Source organism: Taudactylus pleione, unplaced genomic scaffold, assembly GCF_031769625.1.
Source record: "Taudactylus pleione unplaced genomic scaffold, aTauple2 ptg000012l, whole genome shotgun sequence".
In the NCBI taxonomy this organism is placed as follows: Eukaryota; Metazoa; Chordata; class Amphibia; order Anura; family Myobatrachidae; genus Taudactylus; species Taudactylus pleione.
The window spans coordinates 19,474,388-19,498,716 of NW_028284415.1; the positions used below are offsets into that span (position 1 = coordinate 19,474,388).

Sequence of the window (24,329 nt, forward strand, 5' to 3'; positions counted from 1 at the left end):
TGGTCTCTCGCCTATTTAATATATAATTGGTGAGAGGGGTCACATACGTGGTGCCATCATGTCTGAAAGTGATTTTCCCCTCCGGCTACAGTGTACTACGTGTAAAGTACCGTTAGCGGAGGGGGAGGGTAGCGCGGAGGGCCTCTGCCGGCAGTGTTTGTCCATGGCGCGGCCTCTTACGGTTACAGCACCGGTACAGGAGCCGCCCTGGGCTTGTTTCGCTCAGGCGCTTACAGCCTTAGTGGGCCAGTTAGCTCCGCAGCCCGCGTTTACACCGATGGGTTTGTCCCAGCAGTCAGTGGTGTCGTCACCCATGCAGGGTTTCCCACGACAATTGGTGGTACCCCACAGTCTCCCTATTTCCCCGCTCCCGGTTTCTCAGGAGCCAGCGTGGGTTAACTCCCTGACGAGTTCTGTACAGCACTTGTCGGATTTGTTGCAAGGGGAGTCTGTGATGCGGCCACATAAACGGCCGGTGGCGTCTCTGTCGGCTCCTTATGAGGATGACGAGGGGACGTCTGATGATGGGGAAATTCTGGATCCTTACGATCAGGAACCCCTCCATACTAAGGACGCTGATGCTAAGTCCAAAGTATATATTCCTGGACTTATTCGGGCGGTCCGCACAGCCTTGGTGATTGAGGACGAAGTTCCCCCAGCGGCTAAATCTAAGTATGCCTTTTTCAAGGATGTGAAGGGCGATGCCACAGTCTTTCCTCTTTCGGGTCAGTTAGTGGACCATTTAGAGGAGGCGTGGAAACAGCCTGGCAAAAGATACCAGCCGCAGAGGCGCCTGGCGGTGGCTTATCCGTTCGCGGATAATTATTTTGCTAAGTGGGAATCCCCTCCACAGGTGGATTCTCACGTGACCCTTCTTCTCCGTAGTGCCACATTGCCGATGCCATCCATGTCCTCCCTTAAGGATGCTACGGACCGCAAGGTGGAGATCTGCCTGAAGTCCGCTTATTCCCTTGCGGGGGGGGGGCAGCACGGCCGGCTATGGCCATTTGCTGGGTTGCCAGAGCGATGGAGCGCTGGGCGGATTCATTAGAGGCATCTTTTGATTCCGACTGTCCGGCCGAACAGGCGGAGTTGATTGGTAATCTCCGTGATTCGGCTACTTATATCAACGAGGCGGCCTTGGACATTAGTACTCTGGTGTCTAGAATTTCTTCAGCAGCGGTGGCTGCTCGTCGCACCTTGTGGCTGCGATCCTGGAAGGCGGACGCAGATTCCAAAAAGGGTCTGGAGGCGGTGCCATTTACCGGAGAAGTTCTCTTTGGTCCGGATCTGGATAAGATTGTGGCCACGCTGGCGGCAGCCAAATCGGCTTGTCTCCCGTCGGCCGCTGCTCCTTCTGGTTCTGGACCATCGTCCTTTCGGTCATCTAGGGCCCAGGGCAGGCCCAAACCACAGTCGTTTCCTCGACAGGCTGGTCCTAAGAAATCGGCCAAGCCCCGGAAGCAGGCATGGAGTACCAGACGTCCGGCCCCCAAGCCAGATGACAAGCCTGCGGCCTGACGGTCCGGTCCTCCCTTTGGGGGATCCCAAGGAGGGAGGCCGCCTGCTGCAGTTCGCCCAGTGTTGGTCGGCCACTACGACAGACACTTGGGTTCTCGAGGTGGTCTCCCACGGGTACGCTCTCTCCTTCCGGCACAGACCCCCGGCTCGATTCTTCACCACGGGTCTACCATCAGACCGGAACAAGGCTACGGAGCTGCGGAAGGTATTGCACACTATGCTCCAGGCTGGAGTTATAGTGCCTGTTCCATTCTCCCAGAGGGGCCAGGGTTTTTATTCAAATGTTTTGTTGGTACAGAAACCCAATGGGTCATTTCGTCCGATTCTCAACCTCAAAGCTCTCAACAGGTCTTTGCGCGTTCCGAAGTTTCGGATGGAGACCCTACAGTCCATCATTCTGGCACTGGAACCTGGGGACTACATGGTGTCATTGGACATACAGGACGCTTACCTGCATGTCCCTATTCTTTTGCGCCATCAACAGTTCCTCAGGTTTGCAATCCGCAGCGACCACTTCCAGTTTCGGGCGTTACCTTTTGGCCTGGCGACAGCACCACGTGTTTTCACCAAGGTGATGGCGGTCATGGCGGCCTTTCTGCGGCTGCAGGGAGTCCGCATGTTGCAGTACTTGGACGACCTTTTATTGGTGGCAGGATCTCCAGAGCTCCTCCTACGCCACTTGGACCTGACCATTGCGCTACTGCAAAGGCACGGCTGGATAATCAACTGGCAGAAGTCTACTCTAATCCCGTCTCGGAGGATTCTGCACCACGGAGCCTTATTGGACTCGGAACAGCAGAGGATCTTCGTGACGGAGGAAAAGATCTCTGCTTTACAGTCGAGGGTGCGCAGTTGTCTGCTCAGCCGCCGGGTGTCTCTACACTCGGCGATGAGGTTACTGGGCTCCATGGTGTCGGTGTTCGACATGGTGGAATATGCCCAGTTTCACTCCAGACCTCTGCAGCACCTGATTCTGTCCAAGTGGAACGGGCTGCCTCAGTCTCTAAAGTCCCAGACGATTGTGCTCACCCCGGAGGTTCGCCTGTCCCTTGCCTGGTGGTTACAGACAACCCATCTCAGCGGGGGACGTCTGTTCTGGGTTCCAAATTGGGTCCTGTTGACAACGGACGCCAGTCTTCGGGGCTGGGGAGCAGTTTTGGGTCCACATCTGTTCCAGGGCAGGTGGACGCCGACAGAAGCGGAGCTTCCAATCAATATCTTGGAACTCCGTGCGGTCTTCAATGCTCTCCAGCAGGCACATCGGGTTCTCCAGGGTCGTCCGGTACAGGTCCAATCGGACAACGCTACCACCGTGGCCTACATAAACAGGCAAGGAGGAACCCGAAGTCGGGCGGCTCTCGTGGAGGTCTCTCGGATCCTGGTAGGGGCGGAGCGCAATCTTCCAGCAATATCAGCAATCTTCATCCCGGGAGTGCTAAATTGTGAGGTGGACTTTCTAAGTCGCCAGGACGTTCATCCGGGGGAATGGTCCCTGCACCCGGACGTTTTTCAACTGCTGGTGGACAGATGGGGTCTTCCAGAGATCGACCTCATGGCGTGACGGCACAACAACAAGTTGCCGGTGTACGGGTCTCGCATAAGAGACAAAGGGGCTTCTCTATTGGATGCTCTGTCCGTCCGGTGGACGTTTCGGTTCGCATACCTGTTCCCTCCGGTCTCCCTTCTTCCACGGGTAATCCGGAAATTCAAACAGGAAGGAGGGACGCTTCTGTTGATAGCTCCCGCGTGGCCCAGACAGCACTGGTTCTCAGACCTTCAGGGTCTGTCCGTGGACAGTCCTCTGCGGTTACTGCTACGACCGGACCTTCTGTCACAGGGTCCTTGTCTTCACCCGGACCTGACTCGGCTGTCTTTGACGGCGTGGCTGTTGAGACGCCCTTTCTGAGGTCCCTGGGGTTTTCCAGCTCTGTGGTGCGTACCATGTTGCGAGCTCGGAAACTGGCTTTCGCGAGGATATACCATCGCGTGTGGCATACGTTCTTCCAGTGGTGTCGACCGAGAGGTTATGCACCGCGGGAGTTTCGTCTGTCTCGGATTCTTGCCTTCCTGCAAGCGGGACTAGATCATGGGCTTTGCCTTGCTTCTTTGAAGGTACAGGTTTCGGCCCTGTCTGTCTGGTTTCACCGTAGGATTGCTCCCGGATGTGCGCACCTTTATGCAAGGTGTTCTCCGCATTCAGCCGCCCTTTGTTCCACCTGTGGCGCCTTGGGATTTGGCTGTGGTCCTGATGGCTCTCCAAGGACTGCCGTTTGAACCACTGGGCTCAGTGGATCTTAAATGGCTAACAGCTAAGACTGTTTTCCTTCTGGCTATTGCTTCGGCCAGACGTGTTTCTGAGTTAGGGGCTCTTTCTTGTAGACCCCCTTTCTTGGTTTTTCATGGGAACAGGGCAGTGCTCCGCACTCTGCCCGAGTTTCTTCCCAAGGTTGTTTCCCAGGTTCATGTTAACGAGGAAATCGTTGTTCCGGCCTTTAACTCACCGGGTCTTTCCGTGGGTGAGGCCTCTTTGGATGTTGTGCGGGCCTTAAGGACTTATGTTGACCGCACTTCTTCGTTTAGGAAGTCGGACGCTTTGTTTGTCCTCTATGGCTTCCGTAAAAAGGGTTGGCCTGCCTCAAAGCAAACTTTGGCAGCCTGGATCCGTATGGCTATTTCTGAAGCTTATCTTCATGAAGGCCTACCGGTTCCTCCTTCTCTGAAGGCTCATTCCACTAGGTCTGTGGGTCCTTCGTGGGCAGCTTGACGTGGTGCCTCTGCAGTTCAGATCTGCAAGGCTGCTACGTGGTCCTCTGTCCATACCTTCGTGAGGTATTACAGGTTTGACACCTTCGCCTCTCAGGATGCTTCCTTCGGGCGGCGGATTCTCCTTTCTGCACATGAGCGTCCCCACCCTTAAAGGATACTGCTTTGGGACATCCCCAAGGTATCCTGTGGATACCCTATGGACCCTGAAGTAGAAAATATGAGATATGGTAAGAACTTACCCTTGTTATCTCTATTTCTACGAAGTCCATAGGGTTCCACAGGACTCCCGCCCTGTCGCACCTGTGCTGCAGATGGGCTTTGCTCTGGTCACCGGTTTTTCCGTCTCCCTCTGGTGAGAATGTGATTCTTGTGTGTGTCCAGATCTTTTTTCGCTCTCTTCCTTCTCCTCCTCCGGCCTATGGCTTGGTAACTAACTGAGGTGCCTTGGCTCGGGGGCGGGGTATAGGAGGGGGACCTAGTGCATCCTGGGGGGCTGAAAAGCTTAACTCTTTGGTGCCCGATGACTGACGTCACACCTATACCCCAAGGTATCCTGTGGAACCCTATGGACTTCATAGAAATAGAGATAACAAGGGTAAGTTCTTACCATATCTCATATTATTCTATTTGGAATAAGGCTGTAACATAACATTATGTGGAAAAAGTGAAGCGTTGTGAATACTTTCCTGATGCACTGCAAGTTTGGGTTTTAACTGACATCTGGTTAACTTATCTGAAGCTGACATCTGGTTACTATGGGTTGCAGGACTTATTTTTTGTACCGTTACCTGTGCACCAGTTTCAGGTCTAGTTTTGTGCGACCATCAAATGTAAATTACAACTGGATCCATTGTCTTTTAACTATAAGAAATCACATCTGACAATGCATGTAACTGTTTTTTGTCAGCTGTTTTACTCTATATACAGATGTCTTTAGACATCTTTGCTGCTGTCTCGCTAAAAATCTCTCGGGGCGAAAATGCGCACCAGACGACTGCTGATTAAGTTGAAATCTGACTGAGTCTCTGAATCTGTATACGAAGTGCTACAATGTAGCGGCCCTTGCTTTTTTCTTTCCAAATTCCTTTGTGGTTTTTATACAGACTCAGGTGAACACAAATATACAAGTGTCACATATCAAATTATTCAGCAAGTCTGCTATTGTGTCCTAGTCGCATCGCATTGTGACTTAGACGCAGTTTTGGCAAAAAAAAGACGCCTGGCGCTAGCAGAGTCTCACGGAACCTGGCAGCTCGCTCACACCAGGCAAGTCCTGCTGCGTGGACCCATCTGTAATAGGCTGACTTCCATATGGACTGCCTTGAAATAACACCTCTCCTGTGGTTCAGATCTTTTCTTAACTATAACCATGCCATTTAAGTTGTGCATATATATTTATGAATATGATTGTAAGTTTTTTCTTTTCCTGAAATCTCCTGGTCACCATAACATAGTGGAGTTTGCACTTTTGTGAACTCTTTATCACAATCACTGAGAATTAAGGCACATACTCTAAAGATAATTTGCTCAATCCACAAAATTTCTATATCCGTTCCAGTAGGAACGTGTAAGCTCTTTAGGATCATACCCTTTGGCATTTTTAAATGTTTTGAACATGCAGTTTTTACACTTCAAAGCACTATTTCCGGTGTTACCATAACCAAGTGGTTCCCAAACTTTTTGAATCACGGCGCCCCAGAGTATCAGCATTATTTCCATGGCACCCCTGTGCCAGACGTTTGTTATTGAAAAATTCAGCAAAAATTTAAATGAAGTAAATTGTGCTTATATGTAACCCTTAGGGTCAGTATGTGGTGGTTGACAGGATGTGCTTCTTTTTGTCCACATATTTTTTGATTGGCAGCCATCAGCTCTGGTTTTGCCTTTTACACTGACTAAAAATCATTTTATTGTGTACTGGACCACCAACCCGAGCTACCCTGGAAGTGCCCTGAGGCACCCCAGGGTGCCACAGCACCCAGTTTGGGAACCACTGCCATAACCAATGACATTTACTATATTTCTGGGAACACTTCTTGACAAATTTGTTATGTGTATTTTTTGTTTTTATTTTTTGTATTTGCCAAATGTAGATGCAGCAGGTAGCCTACAATGCGCTCTTAAATGCATATCAAATGCAAAGTGAAGTGCCACTTGGTATGAGAAGCTTTCAATTCAAATTTAGTAGTTCTTCAACTGTCATAATTGAAGCATTTGTTCCAATATTATTTATTTGTATAATTGATTTGTTGTAGAGGCTCTATATAAAACAATGCAATATCCAACTGCGCAGAACCCTACTTGGCAAACAATGGCCTGGATTTGTTATAGTAGGTCATTAGTATGCAAAAAGAGCGAGGCTGATTTCCAACAGCTGATAGCAATTTGGCTCTGAACTTCTCTATTTCTGGCCCTTCTTGCAAACCGGGTTATGGAGAGGTGAGCTCTGTACTTGATATAGACCAGACACAGGGCCTCATTTTGTGTTCTGCTCTCAGCCGCACAGAAACTTTGCCACCTACTGGGCATGAACGTCATGGAGTTTACTCGAGCCATCCTCACCCCGCGTATCAAAGTGGGCAGGGACTACGTGCAAAAGGCACAGACAAAGGAACAGGTGAGCTGAGGCCATGTAATGGGTATAGCGCCATTAAAAGAAAGCATTCTCCTGTACTGGGGATTTACCCTCTGTACTACTGCTGTGTGTACTGCTACCTACAACTCCCTTTATTTGTATATCTGGATGTATAAAACTACAAATACAGAGTATTGTCATTATCAAATTTACTTCCCTTTTAAACAACAACTGTATATGTCAGAACATATCACATTGTTATTATTTTTCATTTGGCACAAACCTATTCTGCAGATCTGTACATCAGGATGCACATGTTTAATGGGAAGATTACTGTGCTCCATTTTGTTTAATTCTTGGGTTTAATAAACTCCAGTAACCTGTTACTAGTGGACTCTGCTGGTTTGTAGGCTGAAGAAATAGGCTTTAGCTACCACTCTGCTATCACATAACCAGTGATCTTATTAAGGAGCAATGGAGGCAGTCATTTTGATAGATTAACCGATATTTAAGAATGCATATTATAATTCACTGGAGCCGGAGACCTTCTGGTTTCGACCCACAAATTGACTGCTTTATAGTGATGACATTCATTGTAATATGCCTGTAGTTCAGTCAAGAATCTTAAACAGAGGTTCTTAATCTGTGGGTCATGACCTTTTAAATGGGTTCCCATGGTTCTACTTATGGCAACATCATTGCAGACTTGTGAGCAGTAATATATTTTCATTTTATTTTTTCTTATAACCACCACATTTCCAAAATGAGTAAAGAAAACAATATGACTTGGAGCTAACCATAAAATAATTAAAGGGATTGACATTCATTCAAAAATTAATCATTGTTCCTCAGGCTCACTCCCTCCCACCCTTTTTATATAGTCATAGGGATGGGAAAGGGTAAGAATATCCTACACTGTTGGGAACATGGGGAGGGTGACCATTTTTACCTTGAATTCCAGGCGGATTTTGCTGTGGAAGCACTGGCTAAGGCTACATATGAGCGATTGTTCCGTTGGCTGGTCCATCGGATAAACAAAGCTCTGGATCGCACTAAGCGCCAAGGAGCATCCTTCATTGGTATCTTGGACATTGCTGGCTTTGAGATCTTTGAGGTTAGTTCAAATTGTGATGTTGATAAAGTGTACTGTGGGATAAAAAAATAATAAAGCAGACTATTAAAGGTGTGTTGGGGGGGGTTGTTTTGGTGATCCTTTAAAAGGCCAATTACTCAGTCAACTGAATTGTTTCAACCTCTTATTTGCTGAGGGACGAAAGTTGAATGTCTGTAGCCATATTGTCTAAAGTTCAGGGTTTGTTTATTATTCATTTTCACCAGTGACTGGCCACACTATAACATATATACTACTGAGGTCACCAGGAAGATGGCTGTCCTTATATAGAATGTGTTATAAGGTTACTTTGAACAGGGTGTCTGTAAGAGGATCACTTGTGACTTAAAGCAGTGTTATAGAGTAGGGGCCTATGGGTAAAGTAAATTAAATATTCTCTATTTATATCATCTAACTCGTTAACAATGCAATGGGATTATTTTTAAATAAGCCATATATGTTCATGTTTTTATTTGTGTTCACTTTGTGGTGTTTTGTCCCCATGTTATATTTTTCCTCTAATGCTAATGGCACAACTAACTAATCTCTTCCTCTTCTAGCTGAATTCTTTTGAACAGCTCTGCATCAATTACACAAATGAGAAGCTGCAGCAGCTCTTCAACCACACCATGTTCATCCTAGAGCAGGAGGAATATCAGCGTGAGGGCATCGAGTGGAACTTCATAGACTTCGGATTAGACCTGCAGCCCTGTATTGACCTCATCGAGAGGCCGGTAAGGAGAACAGGTCACCATAACTATTTGTATTAGGTCAGAATTAAAGCTCTGAATAAGTATTTATGTATCTTTGTAAATATTTTTACTTTTTTAAAGTGTGTTTTTATAAATGGCACAAAATATCAGTGATTATTGAACAGTCTACAAATAGATTTCCTGTCTTAACCAAATAAAAAAAGTAAGCCCTTGTGCAATATGGGGAAATATAGAAAAGCTGTAAACAGATACTGAGCCTGATTCTCAGTCGGAAGCAGCGCCTTTTATATGGCCGCAAATAGCAAGTTTTGCCTAACAGCGTAGAAGCGAATTTACACATTCTGTGTATTATCGGCCAATTAACGAACTATTGGATTCAGAGAAACATGAACAAGTTCATAAGTGCAAAAATCTTTATTCAGTTAGAACCTACTTGTGAGCATTGCTTCATACTGGTTTAATAGCATTGCTGACAAGTGTACGATGTGTAGAATTTGTACAGTATGCTCTCCTTGTTTGTCCTCCCACGGTCCAAAACCCTACTGGGTAGGTTATATGTTACGTAATATGTTGATTCTATCTAAAGCAGGCATGTCACACATGCGGCCCGCGGGCCTGAATAAACATTTTGTGAGGCCCGACAGTGTGGGCCCACATATATATAATATGTGGCCCACACCCCTGCCACGACCGGAGCTCAGCTCCGATGGGGCAGTATTTACTTTAGTTAAAGCTGGCAACGCTGGCCTCAGAAGCACCTGATCGCTTGAGAGGCCAGCGTTCCGAGTGATGCGGCGCGCGGGTGACGTCATGATGTCTCTCGCAACGAGAAGAGCCTGCGCTTGCCACTCTAGATCTAATTCGATCCAGTCAGCGGAAGCGTGTATGCGGGGCGGTGGAAGTGAAGACGGCGCGGACTGGAGAGGTGCCCAGCGCCCGTCGTGATGAAAGGTAAGTACTGCACAGGTGAGTGGGGCGTGTTCTATACTGGGAGGAGGCACAACATAAGGGGCATTACTGGGGGCTCTGCATTAGGGGCACTACTGGGTGCTCTGCATAAGGGGCACTACTGGGTGCTCTGCATAAGGGGCACTACTGGGGGCTCTACATAAGGGGCACTGCTGGGGGCTCTGCATAAGGGGCACTACTGGGGGCTCTGCATAAGGGGCAATACTGGGGGCTCTGCATAAGGGGCACTACTGGGGGCTCTGCATAAGGGGCACTACTGGGGGCTCTGCATAAGGGGCACTACTGGGGGCTCTGCATAAGGGGCACAAATTAAGGGGGCATTGCATAAGGGGATAAGGGGCACTACTACAGGGCGCACTGCATTGGTTTTTATTACTATTAAACCTTTCAAAATTGCATATAAGACTTTCTTTTTTTTTTTTTTTCGTTGCGGTCCACACACTCTTAAGACCTTGACTATTTGGCCCCACTGGTATTTTGAGTTTGACATGCCTGATCTAAAGGATCATGGTAAAATTACCATATATGCTGCTTGTTTGTTAAAACTGTTTTGTATCATTGTTGTGCCTCGCTTATTTGCTTCATATTATGAGCAGATTAAATTAAGGAGAGGTTGTCGAAAAATGGTCCACCCTTTTAAACCGCTTATTAAGCATGTCTGCCTTTTGTAACGAGTTGCTAGACAGCATGCTTGTCAGATTTAGTTAGAAAAACTTTGTTTATTTTTTTACGTACATTATTTAGGTTGGTTACGCAACACACTTTAATATATTTTATTGCAGAATTTGTGCAAGAAGGTATCCTCACCAATTTGTGTCATTAAATCGCTCCATAAGCTTTGGTAAATGTGTGTTTTGTTTTTTTTTCTCTTCACTTCAGGCTCACCCTCCTGGGGTTCTGGCCCTACTGGATGAAGAGTGTTGGTTCCCCAAAGCCACAGATAAGACGTTTGTGGACAAACTGGTGCAAGAGCAGGGCACCCACTCTAAATTCCAAAAGCCGCGGCAGCTGAAAGACAAGGCTGATTTCTCCATCATCCATTATGCAGGCAGGGTAAGTGGTAGCGCTCAGGTCCTGCAGTGTATTTGTGAGTTTTTAAACCGTGGTCTTTGTATTGACCACTAATAAATGAAAACTGATTTAATAATTTAGTGCAAAGAACAATAGTGTGGTTTATCCAAAAACGGCTTTCTTTGCTTTTATTGCAGTTGACTGCTAAAAGCTGATAAGTATAGTAAAACTTAAGGCTATGTGTTACAGAACATGTAATACGAGTCCTAAAATGTTATTTGGGACTTAAGGAAGGACATTTAGACATATGTTTTGACTTTTTTAAACTTTGTTTTGGTTTACAGATATCATTACAGATAGTGATAGGCATTACGTGTATGCACTGATACAATTCCAGAAGTGTACTCATACACTATCGATGCAGTCGGGCCAAACAGTCCTTGGCATGCCAGGTCCTGTGCGACTTGGCTTGTACTGATCGTCTTTTTGCCCGAATATGCATCATGCACTAATGGATGCGACAAACTGCTTTACAAGACTGCATTGATTGATTTGATATGCCACACTTGTATATCTGTTTGCGGCTGGGTCTGACTCTGTATACAAGATGCTACAATGCAGCGGGCACAGCTATTTTTCCACGCCAAGTTCCGTATACAGGTTCTGTCTCACATAAATGTAGAGGTGACTCATATCAAATGAATGCGGGCAGTCTCGTGAAGCGGTTTGTCGCATTCATTTGTGATTTAAGATGCATTTTTGGGCTAAAAAGATGCTCTGCACAAGCCAGGTCACTCTGGCAGCTCACTTGCACTTCAGAGTGTATTGAGGCTATGTGTATGAGAACACATCTGTATTAAGTGCAATGAATAATCATCACATAATTCGGAACTACACAAGAAAAAGAATAGTTGGCGTGCTGTGACTTGGAGTGCCACTCTAAATGTGTGGTATACAAGGGAAGATGCTGTAAGCTTTGTAGACCAGAAATAAGGTTTGGTAGGTCTATGGAAAGGGTAGGTCTGTCAGGACCCTGGCAGACACATGGGAGATACATGCAGCATGAAATAAGCGTAGAACCATCATATTACAACTAAACTGAAAGTTCTGCTGGTATTGTTACTGATGCAGTTTACTCTTCTCCCACAGGTGGATTATAAAGCTGATGAATGGCTGATGAAGAACATGGATCCTCTGAATGATAATGTTGCCACACTGCTTCACCAGTCTACAGACAAATTTGTGGCTGAACTCTGGAAAGATGGTATGTAAACTTTTCTGTGATGTGTTTGTGAACTGTTCTCTTGCTTTGACAAATATGCTGATAGTTGATGCGTGTACATATGTTTGGTAAACAACAAAATATTCCAGGCGCCAGTCGGTGTGCATAAAATACCTATCCTCTGCTAAAACTCACCGCTGCACGCCCACAAAGAGGATTTGCCAGCCCTCTTACAACAAGCCGTAAACAAAAACAAAAAAAGTGTAGTGGGTGATGCTCGTAAATCACATCAGAGGATTAATTAAATTTATTAGTAAATAATCTAATATAAATCTTTAACAATACATACCCAATGTTCTAAAACCCCGGGAGTGGGATATAATAATACAGCAATATATAAGAGCATATATTCATCAAGCAGCTCTCCGAGTACTCAGTTTCCCAGTATATACTGTGGATAATCCTTGGCGCAAGTAAAAGGTGTCAGCAAACATCCGTAAATGTTAATATTCCTCCCAACGCAGCAACGGCACCGCTCTCCACACAGCTTACACGCCGGAATCCACCAGATGAAAAGTCCCGCAGATCCGGATTGGTGTAACGTGGGGGTGCCAGTTAGTGCAGTTGAGTTTCACAATAGAGCTCTGCCACTGGTCCATATCCTCGACGTGTTTCCCCGCATTAGGCAGCTTTTTCAAGAGGCGGAAGCTGCCTAGTGTGGGGAAACGCGTCAAGGATTCAGACCATTGGCAGAGCTCTATTGTGAAACACAACGGCACTCCCAGGTTACACCACTCCGGGTCTGCAGGACTTTTCATCTGGTGGACTCAAGGCGTGTTAGTCTTGTGGAGAGAGGTGCTGTGTTGCTGCGTTTGGAGGAATATTCACATTTACGGATGTTTGCTGACACCTTTTGCATGAGCCAAGGATTATCCACAGTATATACTGGGACACTGAGTACTCAGAGAGCTGAAGCTCTCGGTAGCCCGCTGAGAACTATCTGAACTGCCACATTTTGCTACAAAGTTGTTTCTATTTATCTGACTATTGGAGACAAACACTATACAAGTATCTATTTGAATTATACGGATACATTAACAACAAAAGGATCAATCTATGTGATTTATATTATTATTGGAGATACAAAAGGAAAATTAAACTATTCATATTGATGGGTTATACCATCTTGATACCTGTCACGCATTAGCCATTTTAGATGTGCTTTTTATGTGCCTTTTTTTTTGCTTGATGAATATATGTTCTTATATATTGCTGTATTATATCTCACTCCCGGGGGTTTCATAACATTGTGCATGTGTTGTTAAAGATTTATATTAGATTATTTACTAATAAATAATTTAATCCTCTGGTGTGATTTACGAGCATCATCCACTACACTTTTCTTCTTTACAAATGTTTGGTCCATAGCTAGAGAATCATCTCTAAACAGTCTCTCTCGTGTCTTCTCTTAACTTCCCGCTCCTCCTAGACATACAGACTGTCCAGAGAGCATCTTTTTATGACCACTTATGCAGAGGTGAATGCATAGATGTAGATTTAGTGCTGGAATTCGAGCAGAGCTTGTACACTAGAATAGGTCTGGGAGCTTTGCAAATTGCAAAGATAAAGAAAAACAGGGTTTGTATTCCTGTGTAAATTCCTTTCTCTGAATCCATTGGGGCACTGGACCCTTGGGGGGGTATAGAGTCTGAAGACATTGGCATATTAAATTATCAAACACAGTGGTACTCGACTCCAGTCCTCAAGTACCACCAGCAGGTCATGTTTTGCAGATTTCTTTAATCTCGCACAGGTGAGTTAATCTGTGATGCTGGGTCAGTAATTATCCCACCAGCTTCCACAGACAGAAATTTTTGAAACATGACCAGTTGGGGTGCTTGAAGGTCAAGGGTTGAAAATCATTGACCTAAAGTGTTCAGTCTTCCATATTCCCATAGTGTTGGACACTTGGTTAGTGTTATAATCAAGCCTCGTGGATCAGAACCATTAAAGAAACAAAAAGAGAGGACCAGCATCTCCATGTATAAACATAGTTTTGGCAAATTTTTAACCGAACAACTAGACTAGAAAAGATGGGGGACACTGGGGCTTAGGAATATAGGGTCTCCTTCAGGACATTGGCAAACAAGTTGTCTTTCCCCATAACTAATTCTGTCATACAATACATTATGGAACTCTCATTTAAACAAGCAGTAATATTCTCAATATAAGTGCTTAGCCACGTTATCACCTCTATCTAAGTCAAAGAAATAGGATATACCAAAGTGTGGATGAGTGAAGGAGAAGAAAGAGGCATAGATAGGGGAGAGGGGAGAAGGGTAGTGTTAGTAAGGGATAGGAGTGGAGAAGAATAGTAGATTGTTGGCTGGCGGTGGGATGTGACTGATTTCTATGTATGAGTAGGACAGTAGCAGAGAACACCAATACAACACTTTCCGTTGTCATCTTTGTGTGGTGGCACTGATTTACTTTCATTTGACACAGAACATTAAGGGCCTGATTCACAAGTAGATGCGACTGAGTGTTTTGGCGGTCGCCCGTCTGCGACTTTATGCAAATACCGCTACAAAGTTTTTCCATGGTGTACATCCGTGTGTATGAATGTGCGAGGACTGAGACGCACCAAGCCTCCATATATGATGGAATACTGCCTGGACATATATTGCAGGTGCAGATTTACAATCCCAGTACGATTGAGCATCAAAGTACGCAAAGACTTCAGTGACACTCCCCTAACACACCCATAAGACGAACCATCTCTGTGACCTGTTTAGCCACTGTCCAGGAACGCCCTTCACTTTCCAAGACATGTCTGTTACCATGTGTCACAATTGCGGTGGCGCCTTTGTGCCTGCACTCTGTGTAACGCATGCGTCGTAAGACTTTTTAGGGTTTTTCATGTACACGCAATAGCAAAAAATCTCTCTACTCCGTTAGCATTGCGTCTAGCTCTTCATCAGCCCCTAAGTTGGGTGCTACAACGCATGTAACAAGACTTGCTGCATTAGTACTTGGGATTCTTCTGCCTTCACTCTTAGACTGGTACATTATGCTACATAATCATTTTTCTCCTTCATCCACTAGGGGACACTGGAGTTCAAGACAGTGGGGTATAGACGGTGGTAGAGCAGAGCCTGGCACTTTAAATAATTTAGAAGTGTGACTGGCTCCTCCCCCTCTATGCCCCATCAGCCCCAGTTTTTAGAATGTGCCCGAGAGAGCCGGTCGCACATCAGGCTGTCTCCAGCCTTTCTCATATAATTAATTATTACAAGCACTGAGGACAGGCAGGCTGCTTACTGTGGCAGTCTGCCTGCTACGTGGGAGCCGCCGGGAAGGGCACCACACGGCTACTGCAGCCTGTGTCCGGTGACCCTAAGGAGGGGGCACACATACTGGAGTCATCCGACCCTGCGAGGACCCGCCACTGCTGACACCGGCATGTGTCCGGGTTCCACGCCGCCCCCTCAGCCCAGCATCCCGGCCGCAGCAGTTGTAAGTATAACCACTGCTGCTGATAGCAGGAGCAATGGATGCATAGCTGGGCTCAGTGACATAACATGTCACTGTTAGGAGACCCGACCATGCCCCCGCACGCACCCGAGTCCCTTATCGGGTAACAGCAGGTGCTAAGTGGTCCTAAAGAACGCGCTGCAGTGGCTGTCGCTACTTAATGGCCCCTTCCTGCACCCGCCGCGGCCCTGACAGGCAGCGTCCGGGTCTCCGGCTTATCCCTAGTCGGCCAGTTACTCATGTAACGCTGACAGGACAGCGCAGTGGCTACCGGGGGCGGAGCTTATTACCGGCGGCCATAGCATCAGCCGCCCATTCCGAATGGCGCGTCCTGCTTATCTAGCGGCTCTGATCCCGCAGCGGCCCTTTCTGTGTGGTGTTTGTATGTTCTCCATGTGCTGGCAGCACTGCCTTAGCTATTACCATCTCTCCTCATCTAAATATCAGGAGGAGACGCCGCGTCCCGCAACTCCTGGCTGGGCTGAGCAGGCTTCCCTATTAGCTACTCTATAGCATAGAGCTAATAGCCTTATGTTATACAAAGCAGCGCTGTTTGATGTCACGCTGCTGCCACAGCAGCACAACTTCAGTGTTCCCGTGAGTTAGCCCCTCTCCTGTCTTGCAGGAGAGACATTGATTTATGCGCAGTTTTGTTTCAGGAGCCTTGATTGCTCCCCGAATTCCCTGCACTGACCGGACTTTCAGCCTACTCCGCTTATACGACTAAGGGGGCTAGCAGCTCTATGCTGAGAAGTGAGTTTGCGCACACACAGCGCGGTATTTCATAATCAAACAGCGTCCCCTGCTTCCCTTTTAAGGACAGTAATTACTACTGCACACAAGCAGTATAGCTCAGTGCACTACTTGCAGCTAGAAGTGCTTTAGCGCAGGTCTCTTACGCCCACCACGCTGTGAGTACTTCAGCAAGGGATGCCTGTCCTTGTATGACAGGAGTTTTAGTGCTAGCTACAGTGGATAGCTGGTTGCTAGTGGTAGGGGAACTAGCCCAATCCCACTTTTCCACTATAACACCGCGTTAAGCGGTTCTGAAAGGGGCCAGTTGTTCAGCCGATGCATCACGGCTACAGACGATGTGCTGACATTACTTCCAGGACCGGTGCACAAACGCAGTCCTGCCAATTGCAGCGCCGCTTGGTTTTCCCCGTCAGGCTCCCCTTCGTTCTGTAACATAGGGCGCCTAGATTAATCTAAGGGCCTGATATCTTAGCCTGTTAAGTATTATAGCCTCATGGTGTATTGGCTCCACTGTTCCGGTGCTGCTGCCAGAACTTATGGTCATAGCATACCCTTCACCCAGGGTTAGCACATTTTTGCGTCCCATCCCCAGGTTTATGCCTCACATTGGCTTCCAATGCATATGTGGATACCATTTTAGGCTGGTCTTAAAACCTTTCTCACCAGCTTTCTGTGTTTACCTTAGAAGGTATGCATAGCTGCATCTTTTTATATCGTGTGTTCCCTTTGGCAGCACATACAGGAAGAGGTTATTGACACGCGGCTGGTGTGGTTCTTGGCGTTGCTGCCTCACAACGCTGGGGTCTTCCTGTTGATTCCCACTTTGAAGAACAGATTCATCTGGTGCTAAGATGGCTCACCTGATAAGGCGAGTACGCCAGTAACAGAAGGGTCCCAGGATCAATACCAGTCTGGGACAGCACACTGCTCAAATATCCTGCCCCTACGCCGTAGCAGAATGATGGCCACACGTGGCACATGAACAGTCTTTGTATGTATATTGTATTTTATACTAGCCCTGCTGTATAACACACATGATGGAGTAAAATTTGTCCTTGGGCTCAGTTCATTCCATGGCTTTAATTATTGCTCATGTTCTAATTTTAAAATGTTACGTCACCTACTAAATTTGATGTAGGTACGCGTATCCATATGTGGATATCGCTTCTTATCCTTACCGTAGGAGCAGGGGTAGGATCTGTTCTTATCAATTTATGTCTAATACCTAGCATATTGATAGAAGGAGGCTGCGATTGGAGGCTGGCTCTCCTGATGCGGTAGTTGGTATAATGACTACGCTTTACACTCTCTCTCCCTGGGGATTGGGTTGTGTGTGCATATACATATATATATATTTATGTATATGTGTAGAATGCCTATACCTCCACAATCATTAGGTTTACCTATAATCCGTACAAGGGAAGCCGCCTGGGATTACCAGAAGCTGTAAGCTACATAAATACATATTAATATTATATGGTGGCTCTAAAAACTAGAGTCGTGCTGCAGCTTACATGGTGATAGTCACAATTCTCTAAGGCATTGCTTCTAGTATGGATCCTAGACATGTCACATGTGTATGTGTGTGTGTGTGTGTATATATGTATATATATATGTATTTCTACTTCAGGGTCCATAGGGGGTCCACAGGGTTGACCTTGGGGTATAGGTTGGGAACCAAATCCGGGCACCACGCAGTTAAAGCTTTTAGCTCCCAGGATGCACTTGGGTCCACTCTCCCTATAACCCCACCCCCCAGCCAGAGGCACCTCAGTTTAAGTTGGTGCCCGGCCGGAGTTGGGTCACCGTTACTGCAGGGGGGCTGCTTAGCAGCCCCTAAGCTTAAAAGAGTTTTATTTTATTATTTTTTACTACTCTTCAGAGCGGCAGCATCAGACTGTCCAATGGACCCCAGCGGGACCCCAGAGTCTGTACTAGCCGGGCTCTGGAGGAATCCCTGGGCTGCTGCCGGATCGACGGGGACAGGTAAGTCGCGTGGTCACCGCTTGCGGTGATCCACGTGTGAATATGCAGCCTTATGCCTCCGGTCTCTGGGGACAGACCGGAGGCGCTAGCGGTGGCGGCGGGCTCCCCCTCCATGGAGGCATACCCCGCGTGTCCACAGCCCACCAGGGATTATAGCGGCAGCGGGAGCCGGCATCCCGGGGGGTTAATTGCTAGCCAGGGGAGGAAGCCTTCCCTGTCTAGCGGCTCCTCCCCTCAGCTCAGCGCGCCTTTCAATAATACAGTCTGGCGTCGCTGAGCTGCTTCCTCCGCGGGCCACGCTTCTTCTGAGGTCTCCAGTGGCCATTTTCTCTCTGTGGTGCTGCAGAACTCTTAGGATGACAGTGAGCCCAGTCCCCCTGCGTACCTGGCCATTTGGGTGAGTGTACACAGCGCTATAGCCTTCCCAGACACTGAATCTGGGCAGTTGAATGTAGCGACATTGTGCAGTATATTATATGTCATGCTTATGTATGTATATATATTTTTCTGCATTGTATGTGACTTTTGCTAGTGCTGACTGTCTGCTTTTTCTCTCACCTGTCAGTGTATATCTATCCCTTTTCTTTATCTGCCCTAATACAGGTGTACCTGGGGTGGTTCTGAGACCTCACATATATATATTTGTTAATATCTGTGAGGTTTGTCACATACTGTTGCGTGCTGCACGTTGCCATATTTTAGATGGAACTGTGAGTTGCATACGCTGATAATGGGTCCCTGCAGCTAATCTTAGCGTCAGTCAGGACCGGTATGGCGCTGCTTAATATTTCCGTCAAGATAGTCAGATATATCTGACCAGGAGATTGCACACGATACTGCACCCATTATTGCGATCCTGCAAGTCATAGCCTGCAGGAATTAGTGCGGAGGATTTTAACTCAGAAAGGTTTATGTATGCGGCACCATCTGGCGCCGGGCCCCTTGCACGACCCCCTTAAAGGGCGGTTTATTTCTCAGGATCCTCTCCTTTGAGGATCGCCGGGCGGGCCCCATTGTCGTCACTCGCTTGGAGTTACTTCACCATACTGCCCTTTTGAACTTGGGGTATCTCGCAATTTCTTGCAATTTACCCCTGTGCAACAGACTGTCGCTCCCCGCCGGGGTTTTTCACAGTACATGAATTACCTCCGATACCACATCGGTCTGTCATTCCCCTTGCAGGGATTACCACAACGGCCACCCTGGTGGATGTTGTTTTATAGAAATACTAATTGGCGTGATATACGTCCTGTGGTTACTGACCAGTGGCTCTGCCGTGAACTGGATGGTATATTCGGCTCTTTCCCTCTCACATGGGGGGAGCCGATTTCAAGTATTATTATCCCTGCTTTGGGGCTGGTAGCCAGGTTCATTCTGGATATAGAGAATGTCGATCCTGCACCTGTATCATACATCTCCCGTTTTCTGCCCAGAGGGTGGATCTCATAGCGGGAGTCTGGCTGTCGCCAGATACGAGGAGTCACAAAGGCCTCCTGTTTCCCATTCCCTGAGGGTCCTCACAAGTAATGGAAATCCCCTTCTGGGATGGATTTGTATGTTAATCATCGGGTTACAGGCATTAATACGCCTCCCATCCCGGCCTGGACGGATTTTACGGATCCGTAGGTGGTAACTTTGCCTGAATTCAATGTACTCGTTTTCAGGGCCTGTTGCCCGTCCTACCATGGCCATCGCAGGGTAATGCTTTTGTGACGTTTTTCCCCTCCAACACGTCCTGAGGTTCAAATATCTTTTGCCGCTCACATAAAATATGCAGTGGTCATATGTGGGATTACCTCATGGGATGCCGGTCTTCTAACTTTCAGGGTTTCGGCGGCGTCTGTATCCGCCGCAGTACCCTATGGCTGCGTTATGGGAAAGCAGAGGTGCACACTCCTTCCATGGGGAAGATCTTGTTTGGTCCTGACCTTGACAAGATCGTTGCATCATTGGCAGTATCACTAATGGGGAGATACCGTCTTTAGCTACTCCCACTACATTCGGACTAACTCTGTTAAGTCTTTTTGTCCTCAGGGTCAGCCTAAAGGCCTGTTTTTTCCTAGGCTGTCGGCCTCCATGGGGGCCACCATATCCAGTACCGAGCAGTCCTGGACTTCCGGACGACCCTGTTTCTACACCTGAGGATATACCCTCAGCCTGACGGGACAGGTCTACATCTGGGGAATTTCCAGAGTGAGGTACTGATTCTCAACGGCCTCTCATTGCTCAGGCAGCCTCCTCACAGGCATTGTTACACGGGCCCTTCTTCAGACCTGATCAGGGCCTTACAATCCCAGAAAGCTATACAGTCTTTGTGGTAAGCAGAGCTATTTCGGCCAACCTCACTATCTCAGTGAGGGACTGGTTGTTCTACTTTCTTTCTGGGGCGGTGACCGACTGGTCCTCATTTGCCTATACTCTGTCTCAAATCCCTGAATCAGATTCCAACGGTGCCTGGACTCAGGTGGAATCGTCCATGCTCCATCATCCGACGTTTGGAACCTGGGGATTTTAGGGTATTTTAGGGTATATCTGAGTATTCAGGATACGTACCTACGGGTACGTACAGAGCCATCTCATCAGCATGGGTTCAGGTTTGCTGTGCCACAGCAACACTTGTAAGTTTCGGGCTCTGCCTTTTGGGACTGTCCTCAACTCCACCGGGGTTTACCAGCCTTATGGATTTTCTGACAGTTCACCTGTTCAGGGTATCCGAATGCTCCTTTCTCTGGACGGTCTCCTGCTTTTAGCAGGATCACCAAGGTACTTTACCGCCAGGTCAGGATAACCGTGGCTTCTTCTCGGCACAGATAATTAGTCAACGGAGAAAAAGTCCTCCCTACATCCCTCACAGGGTTTTCTTCATCTGGGAGCACTGCTGGATTCTCAGACTCTGAGAATTTTTCTGGCGTAAGACAAGATCTCCACTCTTCAACTTGGAGTGTGCGGATATCTACGCATTCGACATATGTCATTACTCTTTGTGATGCGCGGTCTACCAGAGTGTCTACCTTTTGGTAGGGTGGAATGTGCTCAGTTCCATTCCAGACCTTGCCATAATTGACTCCCCTCCAGATGGATCGAGTTTTTCCCATCGGATCGCTGTTCGAACGATGATACTTTCTCCGGAGGCGAGTTGGTCTCTGTCCGGGTGGCTATGGCCATCTCGTCCAGGGTGTTCTTTGCTACAGACAGTGTCTGGTCCGCATTCGTTTCGGGGCAGTTGGACGTCTGTCGTTTCTGTCCTGCCACTTAACTTGTTGATACTTTAGGCTGTCTTGGACCTTCACTCTGGCCTAACCCATATGTCACGGTAAACCTGAATAGGTTCAGTCCGACAGTGTCACAACAGTGACTTCCATCTAGGCAACACTGGTAGTTGGGTGGCAATGTCAGGTATGTCATCCATTCTGACATAGTCCAAGGGTCTTCTCCTGGCCAACTCTGCAGTGTTTATTCCCGGAGCTCTCCATTGGGAAGCGGGCTTCCTCAGCTGTTGCGACGTGCATCCCGGGGACTAGTCTCTTCTCCAAGAGAGGTTTCAACTCCTGGTGAGCAGAGGGGGCCTCCCTGAGGGGATTGATCCTCATGGCCTTCTGACTTGATCACACATTACCGGTGTTACAGTCCAGCTCCAGGAGTACTGAAGCTACCTTCAGTGACTCTTTGTCAGTGAAGTGGTCCTTCCACTTTGTGTACCTGTGTCCTCCGGTCTCCCTTCTTCCTCGAGGTCTTCGGAAGTTTAATTCGAGACGGAGGGGTTTTCCTTCTGGGGGCTCCAGTTCGTCCCAGACATCACTGGTACTGAGATTTTCGGAGTCTCCTCATCGATACTCCGTTCCTACTGCTTCACTATCTGGACCTGTTGTCTCAGGGTCCTTGTTTTTCCCTGGACCTGGATCGTTTGTCTTTGACTGCGCCCCTACTGTGGTCCTAGGGCTTCCCTGGCTCTGTCTTCATTGAGATGTTAAGAGCAGATAGGCCAGACTTTGCTGGGATCTGCCACGGACTGTGGCATACATAATTCTTATGGTATCGTACCTGTCGATACGATCCTCCGGTGTCCAGGATTTTCAGATATTCTGGCATTCCTTCCGGCTGGCTTGGGTTTCACCCTTGGCCTGGCCTTCCTGACAGTGCGGATCTCTACACTGTCGGTATGGTTAAGATATGGAATTGCTCCGCTCTGGTATCCAGTTCATCCTTTGGAGTGTTTTCTGGATTATGCCTCCACTTGTCCTCCCTAGGGACTCCTGGGGAGTTAGTAGTGGTTCTTTGTTCCGTCCGGGGACAGTCAATGGAACTGCTGGTTGTGATAGCCATTACATGGTCTATTGTTTAAGCTCTCTCTCTCTCAGGGTGTTTAAATCAACCAGGAGAGTGTCTGAATTGGGAGCGTTCTCATGTGGCTCCCTCTTCTGGAGGGCATCAGGTCAGGGTGTGAGTTGCTCTCGCCCTGTATTTCTTCTTAGAGTGGTTTTTAGGTTCCATATTATTCTGGAACTTATGGTACGGCCATTCAGTCCCCAGTCTTCTCGGCTGGTGTGGCCTCATTGACTGTGGTCCGGCCTCTTTGGCTTTATATGATCCGTTCAAGTTCCTTATGGTAATCGGACTCCTTATTGGTGGTCTGCGGTTTCTGGTTTTCACAGGAAACGATGGCCGGCCTATAATGAAATGTTGGCTGGATGGCCTCGTATGTCTTCCTCAGGGGCCTACCCATAGGTAGGCATTTCTGTCGTTGAGGCTTGTTTTTTATCGGGTCATGTAACCCTCGTGGGCGGCTCGTTGTGGCGCCTCGGCTGTTTTGCCTTACTAGGTGTCCACGTGGTCTTCTGTCCAAACCTTTTTTTAAGGTTCTAGGCATTGGTTTCCTTTGCCTCTCAGGATGCTTCCTTTTTGGCGACGGAGTCTCCTCTCAGCACAGGAGCGTCCCCACCCTTGGTTGAACTGCTTTGGGACATCCCCAAGGTCAACCCTGTGGACCCCCTATGGACCCTGAAGTAGAAAACAAGAGATATGGTAAGAACTTACCTTTGTTATCTCTGTTTCTACGAAGTCCATAGGGTCCACAGGGCGCCCGCCCTGACGCACCTGGCTTCATATGGGCTGTGTTACTGGTCACCGGTTTCCCGTCTCCTTTTCTGTGAGTATGGTTCTAGAGTGTTCCAGTTTTCTCTCTCTTTTTCTCTCCTCCTCCGGCCTTTGGCTACTTACAAACTGAGGTGCCTCTGGCTGGGGGGTGGGGTTATAGGGAGAGTGGACCCAAGTGCATCCTGGGAGCTAAAAGCTTTAACTGCGTGGTGCCCGGATTTGGTTCCCAACCTATACCCCAAGGTCAACCCTGTGGACCCTATGGACTTCGTAGAAACAGAGATAACAAAGGTAAGTTCTTACCATATCTCTTGTTATATAATATATTTACACCCTCCTGGAGTTATAGTTCCATTCCTGCCAGTCTACAGCGCCCCGTTTCGGGGGACCTATTATCATTACAGTGGTGCAATCGGTAGCAAACTTGTAAGACGCCCATTCCTGGTATGAATATTTCCTAATAATTGGGAAACAAAAACCTGTTTTTTGTTTAAACTACTGGGGTTATCTCTATTGATATCTCCCTTCTTTACTTGGGATGACCAACTCGTTCTATGTCTAAGTACAGGTACTCTTCTCAGTATCGATTCCGGTACTCCATATTATTGTAGCATATCTCAATAATATGAGCCTAAAGGGCCCTTAGGTACAATTCATATCTGGAAGGCCTAGGACCACCTGCCGATATAGGCAGGGTCAGACCTGGGTTATATTAGACTGGTGGGCATAATACGCACTTCACCATTATAAATATTTCTGTAAGGATACTTAAACTAGCAGAATGTTTTTGGGGTGAAGGTATAATACGGCTATACAGATACACGTCTCTAATGGAACAAGCTCAGGTATAGAGTCCTGCTCTACGACCTTCTTGTGTCAACTAAAAATTTTGCTAGTTTCCACAGTATTTTCTACTGCACATCTCCAGACTGAAGTACGTGCTGTAGAGCAATTGGTCTTAGCCCACTGAAGCTACTCTCTATACCTGTCGTGGCAGGTTGCTGTGTGATCGTAAAGGTCAGTGACATTCTACATAGCGTCCACAGGGCTTCTGGTCGCTCAAAGGTAAGA

The 24,329-nt window shown here is 47.4% G+C and overlaps 1 protein-coding gene across 3 annotated transcripts in view; it reads left to right on the forward strand.

Moving 5' to 3' along the window:
• MYH10 (myosin heavy chain 10) overlaps positions 1 to 24,329 on the forward strand; it is a 190,638-nt gene that overhangs the window by 131,093 nt on the left and 35,216 nt on the right. For all 3 annotated transcript variants that reach the window (XM_088468837.1, XM_088468841.1, XM_088468846.1), the window contains 5 exons: positions 6,786 to 6,904; positions 7,824 to 7,976; positions 8,534 to 8,707; positions 10,535 to 10,708; positions 11,816 to 11,930. In XM_088468837.1, coding sequence (XP_088324963.1) covers positions 6,786 to 6,904; positions 7,824 to 7,976; positions 8,534 to 8,707; positions 10,535 to 10,708; positions 11,816 to 11,930 — 735 coding nt within the window. The remainder of the gene's footprint in view (positions 1 to 6,785; positions 6,905 to 7,823; positions 7,977 to 8,533; positions 8,708 to 10,534; positions 10,709 to 11,815; positions 11,931 to 24,329) is intronic.